Below are 7,803 nucleotides of genomic sequence, written 5' to 3' on the forward strand. Positions count from 1 at the left end.
TTCTTGTGCCGTAACACCCGTGTTAACCATAAGATCCGGAGTGGGACGGAGTAGTCAAAAGTGTTTCCACCTCTCGTTCATCAACGGATGCGCTTTACCGTAGTACAATTGTGATCCAAGGGGGCAAGCGGTGAGGCTGGGGAGTCCTAAGTCCCCACGGCATTGTCCGTAGTACACTTGTCGCCCGAAGGAGCAAGCGGTGAGGTCGGGGAGTCCTAAGTCCCCACGGTATTGCGGTCTATGATGGGTTGCGGCTACCGGCGTAGGAGTGTATGGTAGAGCCCGAGACTTGTCGTCGTGGTCGGGGTCCACCTTGAAATCTACGGGAATAATGGGACCGGCGTGGACCCAGGGTCGGGGCTTGCAACAAAGGGTGGGTGTTCGAGGTAGCGGAGGAACATGATTGGCTAGACCTTATACCGGGCCTCACACCATAGGAAGTGTGGACGGGGAAATTGCCCGGTTGGCACCAAGGTTAAGATCTCTTATGGGTAAAGCAACACACCTTTGCGAGTGTAAAGAACCGTGACTCGTCACTCCTCGTTGCGGGATATGGAGCTGCGACACGCTGCCGGAAAGGAGCTCCATGAAGTTCTAGTAAACCGGTGAAGGTCGACGGACATAGTTCTTCCGAATAAAAGCAACCTTTTGAAGAAATGGTTATGAAAACTCGCATTGGTATTAGACTTTCCGGTCTAATGTCGTAGCTAGTGCATTAAACACCTCTTTCCTATAATGAACTTGTTGAGTACGCTCGTACTCATCCCACTCTTAAATCCCCTGCTTAGATATGGAGGCATCGAAGGAGGATCTACGGTGCAACTCAAAGGTCGAGGAGTCAACAACTACTTCAAGAGACGAGGACCTCGTCGGTGGAGTCGAATATCACATCCAACGAGGAGAAAACATAGTTTAGCCATAGAAGGGAACTAGCTTCTTAAACCTAGCTCCTATTTAGCTAGAATCTATTCATAGCCCTATAGCTAGTCAAATACTCTACAAATAGAGTTCGTGATAAGATTAGACTACGAGTCGTTCTTCCGGAGTTTATTTGCGGTTTTACCTCATTGTAAAGTAGGAGAGTCATGTGATGATCTTATGTAACGTAGTCGGTGTTGTAATTCCATAGACATACCTTGGACCCGCATATGTTTACTGTATGCCACTACGAGCGATATAATACTAGTGAAACGGTGTTTCATTGGTGTTATATCAGACTTGCATACTACACCATGCAGTGGTATGCCGGGTCACCACAGCTCGTGACGAGCCGACGATGAGGAGTCGAGCGAGAGGAACCAAGTCAACACCCGAGGGAGGAGGCCAGCAACCATCGGCCGACGATTCGGTGCGCAGGTATGGAATTCTCCGTTACTCCTTTTCATGACCAATCTTGGTCGATTTACCTCGGCCCCTGTCATCTCACCTCCTCTCATCCCTGTCAGGCAGCGGTGGATGCGGCAAGGATGGAAGCAGCAACGTCGACCACCGCACCTTCCCCTCCCCCTCCACCTCTTCCTCCTCGCACAAACAAAAATCGGCAGAACCGTGAGCGCTGAAGCCTCCTTATCGGCGCTGCAGACGATGTGAGCCAAGCGGGAGGAGCCAAGGCTGCTGTGGGCCGTGGAGGCTACGCCGGAGTACTTCGCGCCGTTCGGGCAGTTCATCGCCGCCTCCCCGGACGGCGACCAGTTCGGCCCCCACGACGCTCAGCTCGACGTCTACCGCGACATCCCTAGGTTAGGACACGACCACCTCTCCAGATTCTGCAGGAATCAGTACCAGCCAATCATCCTCAACTGTTCTTACCTGGGCTAGATCGAAGATTGTGACATTTTTCCCCTCTCCGCTTTCGCAGGTTCTACATCATGAGATTGGAGCGCAAGCCTCACAAGTTCTTGACAATCACCGACCAGGCCGGCGGCGTGACGCACCAGGTCTCCATCCTCCATCGGCGGCCAAGATTGGTACCTCGGCGTGGCAAAGCATTCCATCGTAGACGGGGCACCGGACCAGAGTGGTTAGCATGATGGCAGGAGTCCCGTGCAGTCGCTCGATGGGCATTACTACCTGCCTCCCGATCCAGCCGAGGTCTGCATCTTCTGGTCTCTGGTCCGAAATTTCTCAGGCTGCACACGAGTACCTGGCACGCCGTGCCACGGGACTAGATAGGTGTTGTGCTCAAGTGTTTTCTTAAGAGAAGATGTCACAGGTTGGCAGTGAGAATTATGCGCTGGCTATCCAATTTTGTATACATCTCGAGTGTCGGTGAGTCTGCTCCTTCCTAATGAGTTCAGGTTACTCAATCTTCCCATAGTTCACATTGGTAATTCGAGCTGAAATCGGATGCAGATGTATGTGTTGCTGCTATGGCTACTATTACTACTTGAGCACTTCAGCAGTTGGTTCACTATTCGATACTGAGAGTGATTAAGAAATAACTTCACCGAGTTAATTACATACATGGTGACGTAAAAGCTCACTGATGTGCACGAGATGTAGATGCATATCTATTTATATCTTCCGGTAGTACATTATGTAATTCCCAATCTTTGGTACATGCAGGTTCTTCATGTCAGGTGATCTGGCCATCTGGGGAAGCTTATGTAATTTAAGCCATGACATGTTTTTCGTTTGGTTAATTTACCTTGGTGCCAATCAAATATTTGTTCTACGGATGTGATGGATACTTTGATTTTCAAGGCTTTTACTATATCAGGATAAAGTGGTGAGATGGTGGGGGTAGGTTATATTATCATGATATTCATGTAGGCTTCTTTGTTCTTTCTTGATATACTTTTCCTGAATAACCGAGGATATGCAGAGCTAGCTTGATGCGGTGCATATACTAGGTGCGCAATAGTTTCATGGTGTAAAAGTAGAGGTAGCTTACCTCTTTATTTTCATGACCTGACAGGATTTTAGTTAGAATTCGGGGTGTTGTTTGGAGGAACAGAATGCAGGCTCTCATAAAGGTGTGTCCTGGTAAAGTTAAAGAAGTATCGTCTGCCGTACACTAGGATTTTCTGGTCTAGGTCCTAGATTACATAGACGTATTGTTAGTGTGATCCTGTTTCTACCGAACGAATAGACTAATCAGGAAATTTTGTGGTCACTATTACTGAGAAGCTCATTTTATTACCATCTAACAACAGCTGGTCTATTTCTGTTTCATGACCACTTTGGCGTTTTGTAATCTTTCACTTCTATCATGATCACTAACGTTTTTTTCTTGGTTTTGTAGCTACATAAAGATATGATGCATGATTTTAAGAGGGGGTGTGCTCCGGTGTCCCCCCCCCCGGCGAACGACGTTCAGGTGGGATACCCGTTCGAGAAGGTGGGGCCGTATTAGTGGCGTATAATTATACTCCACGTCATTTTCCACATAGATGGTCGGTTGCCACGTAGATATGGTACGTATCGTTGTTAATGACGGTTTGCGCCGGCCCCACATCATTAGAATCAGAGTTCGACCCGAAAACTACGTCGATCACGTGGATTTGTTGCCGGCGATAGGCAGTAGTTACGGGGAAAATATTTGAAACCTTGCCTGTGCGCCATTGCTGGTCCTCCTTAGGGTTTCGAAGGTTGTGTCGATCGGGAGGGAGACGGCAGGGACGAGGACGTTGGGACGGCAAGGCGTAGCAGGGCGGTTTCGTTCTGACAGCTCAGCCGCGTATCGTGGAGGCGGGAGGCGGCCGATCCGGCGACGACGAGGCTGGGCAAGGTCGGACGCGGAGGAGGATCGCACGCGGCAGGGTTGTTCCTGCTGCTATAGGCGGCGTTAGGGTTTGGCGGCTCCTTGGTGGTTGTGCGAGGTAATTGATTCAAAAAACTAGTTGCATGTTCATGATTTGGTTGACGTTAGGGTTTGGGTTTGGAGCTCCTTTTTTGAGATGTACTGATTGGGTTGTTAATTTGGATAGGCGATGGACGTTTCTGATTTGAGTTCAAGTTCAATGGAGTACAACAGCGGAAATACAGATGAAGAGGAATTCAATATTTCGTCTGCCAACGAGAATGCACCACCTGAAGATGAACACACTTCTGGAGATGATGATGTCGACGAAAGTGTGAGTGAAACGGAACTACTAGTTATATTTAGTACTTGCATGTAAGTAGTTACCTACTGATTGTGCTTATTTTTGCTATTAGATGGATGCAGATGGTATTGATCTAGAAGATGATAATGTAGAGCAAGAAGAAGATGTTGACACTGATAATGTGAGTTTGTAGTAATAAATGTATGATTGCATAAAAATATGGAATTGATCTTTACATGGTTTAAAATGAATTAGATCCAGAGTGATGTTGTGGATGGGCCAAATGATGATGAGAGATTGGACTCTGGTTTTGTTGACGAGGTATGCATTTTAATTATAGTAGGTCATATGTATGTTAAATTTATATTTAATAATCCCACAATTCATTTTATGTCGTCGTGACATGACCGTTAATCTTTCTTGTTTGCTCAGGTCTTAGTTGGCGATAATTCTTCTTACGACTATTACGGTGATTCAGACTTGGAGACTATAGAAGAACCTGTTAGAAGAAGACATGTAAGTTTTTTGAATTTATTCGTTGTATGACTCGCGGACATGGCGTTAAAAAATATTTATGTTTTCAATGTTATCAAATTGTGCATGCAGGTGAAATCGGTTGGTAAGAAAAAGAATGGATCAGATGATGAAGATGAGAGTGATACAGAAGATAAGAGAAAATTTTACTGGGAGGTAATGGAGAAGACATTTGTGTCTGAGGCAGCTGCTTATACTTTTTATAATGGATATGCTCGACAAGAGGGATTCAGTGTAAGAAAGTTCAAGTTCAAAGAGACTAAGGGTGCTAACAAAATAGTTCGCGAAGGCGTTTTGTGTGTTCACGGGAAGGAAAACGTAACAACAAGTTTCGACTATGGACAACCGCACCGTAGGTTGAGACCTTTGTCACATTGCAATTGTAAAGCGGAGTTGGATGTGAAGCTTGATAGAGGTTCGGGGCTTTGGCGAGTTGCAAAATTTGTTTACAAGCACAGTCATAAGTGTGCAGAACCGACCGAGAGCCCATTTTTATGGTCACATAGGAGGATAAAAGATTTCCAGAAAGCGGAAATATTAGCATTGGCAGCAGCTGGGGTTAGGAAGCATGTGATCATGGATACCTTCCTCAGGGGGTGTTTGTTGTGGCTTTTTTTGGCTTTTGGCTTTGGCAAAAGCCACCAAAAGCACCTATTTAGGTGCTTTTTTTGACTTTTGGATTTTGGAAGCCAAAAACAAAGATCCTATTCTTTTGGCTTCCAAAATCCAAAAGCCAAAAAAAGCACCTATTTAGGTGCTTTTGGTGGCTTTTGCCAAAGCCAAAAGCCAAAAAAAGCCACACCAAACACCCCCTCAGCAAGTATGGTCGGTACACCACTGTTGGGTTTACGAGGAAGGACTTGTACAACATGTGTTGCAGGGAGAAGAGAAAGTTACTTGCAGGTGGTGATGCTACCTCAGCCATTGCCATGATGGAGAACCTGGAGGAAGAAGTTTGCTGACTTTTTTTTTGAGTACGACGTTGATAGTAAAGGTCGTTTGAAAAGCTTGTTCGGTGTGATGCTCGGTCCTAGCAGGATTACAATGATTATGGAGACGTACTCGTGTTCGACAACACATATAAGATGAACCGATATGGTATGCCATTTGTTTCGTTTGTTGGAATTAACAATCACCGGAGGACGACAGTTTTTGCGTGTGCCATCTTATCAGATGAGAAGGAACGCACATATGTATGGCTGCGAAGACTTTTTTGAAAGCTATGTTGCGGCAGAAACCCAAGTCAATAATCACCGATGCCGATAGTGCGATGATTAGAGCTATTCGAAGTGTGTTTCCGGAGCGAGTCGCACCGTATTTGTTCATGGCACATTGAAAAGAACATGGCTCGGCACCTAAGTTTCAAGTCGTTGAGTGAGTTTCGGGCTCTCTTGTATTACACGACCACACCGGATATATTCGAGGAAAGATGGCACGCTTTTATCCAGAAATGGCAGACGGAGAAAACACAAACTTGGCTGAAAAGAATGTACAAGAAGAGGAAATTATGGGCAGCGTACCTATACGAGGGTTACGGCTTGGTATGAAAAGCAATCAGCGAAGTGAAAGTCTTAACTCATGTCTTCACCTACACCTAGACTACGGTATGACACTAGTGGATTTGATTTTGCACTACGAGAATGCTATAGTGCGCATTCGAGAGACGGAGGCAAAAGATGACTGCATCAGTTCACAAACATCACCTGTACCTGTAACCAATTTGAGGAGAATTGAGAGAGCTGCTGCAAAGGTATTCACTCCGGCAAACTTTTATATATTGCATCAAGAGATATATAAAATAGAAGGCATTGAGGTTATAGATCAGTATAAGGGAACAGAAGGTGAGATGCAGTTTGTTGTTGCTTGGAAAAAGAGAAAGCATGCAAAGTTTTATGTTGATTATAAAGCCGGCCAACTCGGATAAACTTGTAGAGTGCAGTATGTCGAAGGATGATCCGGAGGGGACTTCCTTGCAAGCATATTCGCATGTACTTGATGTCTTGGATTTGGATGAAATACCCAACTTGTTTAGTTACGCTCCGATTCTCTAAACAAGCTAGGGGTGGCTTGCCGGCGAGGCGCACGAGCGATCTATATGGTTGGGGTTTCCCGTAGCGGAGGAGCGACAAAGATTTATGGAGCTGAATGTGTTACAATCTGAAGCATTGCAAGTTGCATGCAAAGATCCACTGTTATTCGAGCGGACCAAGGCATTTTATGCTGACATTATTTCAAACAAGATGGAGTATGATAACGTACCCAACCGTCCCACAAACTCGCTGAATACTGATGTTAATAAATTGGGTGACCCTGCTAAAGTTGCTGGTCGAGGTGCGCCTAAGAAATGAAAGCGTAGAGATGATGGAGAAAGACCCGTGACAAAGAATGGAAGGCCATTATCGTATGACGAGCGGGGGTAGGGGGATTCGATGTAGCAGATGCAAAAAGGGTGGACACACCAAACGTAGCTTGAAATGTGAGCTGAATCCTAGGTGAGTATTAATTTTTGTTGGCGATCAATTATTTATGCATCCTTTTAAACTTTAGTTATTTACTTTATCATCTGTTTTGTGAATTGCAGGCATGTTGCGCATATGTTTGTAGGTCAGGAAGATGAATGCCTTATTTTGAAGGATGAACTTGGCACGACATTATGAAGCTTGAGTTGGCATGCCGATATGTAGTCATTAATCATTATGCTATATGAAGCTGGAGTTGGAATGGTGACATGGTTTTTTTAGTTATGTTTAGTGAAGTGGAGTGTGTGATGATATTTGAGAAATTCGATGTTACTTTGGTTGATGCATATTTGTCATACAAATTGTTGTTAAAATTTTGGCAACATACTTTTTGTAAAACTGACCCATCGGACAGGGTACAGGGGCGCCAGGATAGTCTGCCGGTTGCCGGCCGGTCAGACCGGTCCTCAGGCCGGTCCAACCGGGTCCTGGGCCGGACCATCTGTCATACAAACAGCTTGCTGGTTAACTGGTGTACACATTTAGTGCTTGCAGCGGACTAACAAGTATCTGTACTTTGTGTATCCTTTACATCCTGGCTATCTCCATGGTTGTTCACCGCACTGGGAAAAACTGGTCTATTTTGCGCACTTCTTGCAGGGCAGTACAAACCATCTCTAATGCACAGTTTGGTTTTACCATCCAACTGACTAACTGCGCGTACTGTCATATATACAGATTCACGCAATCACACTAGTTGCTTA

The 7,803-nt window shown here is 45.5% G+C and overlaps 1 protein-coding gene and 1 pseudogene across 1 annotated transcript; both read left to right on the forward strand.

The window, feature by feature from the left end:
• Nucleotides 1-1,584: 1,584 nt before the first annotated feature.
• Nucleotides 1,585-2,482, forward strand: LOC124691932 (annotated as a pseudogene).
• A 1,583-nt stretch (nt 2,483-4,065) lies between these two features.
• LOC124689878 lies at nt 4,066-6,959 on the forward strand. Its single transcript, XM_047223334.1, has 7 exons — nt 4,066-4,076; nt 4,159-4,227; nt 4,302-4,367; nt 4,479-4,562; nt 4,653-4,845; nt 6,179-6,330; nt 6,900-6,959. Exons 2-7 carry the CDS (start codon nt 4,159-4,161, stop codon nt 6,957-6,959), a joined length of 624 nt encoding a protein of 207 aa, XP_047079290.1. The 5' UTR covers nt 4,066-4,076.
• The last annotated feature ends 844 nt before the right edge of the window (nt 6,960-7,803 follow it).

This window comes from Lolium rigidum, chromosome 2, assembly GCF_022539505.1.
Source record: "Lolium rigidum isolate FL_2022 chromosome 2, APGP_CSIRO_Lrig_0.1, whole genome shotgun sequence".
Classification (NCBI taxonomy): domain Eukaryota; kingdom Viridiplantae; phylum Streptophyta; class Magnoliopsida; order Poales; family Poaceae; genus Lolium; species Lolium rigidum.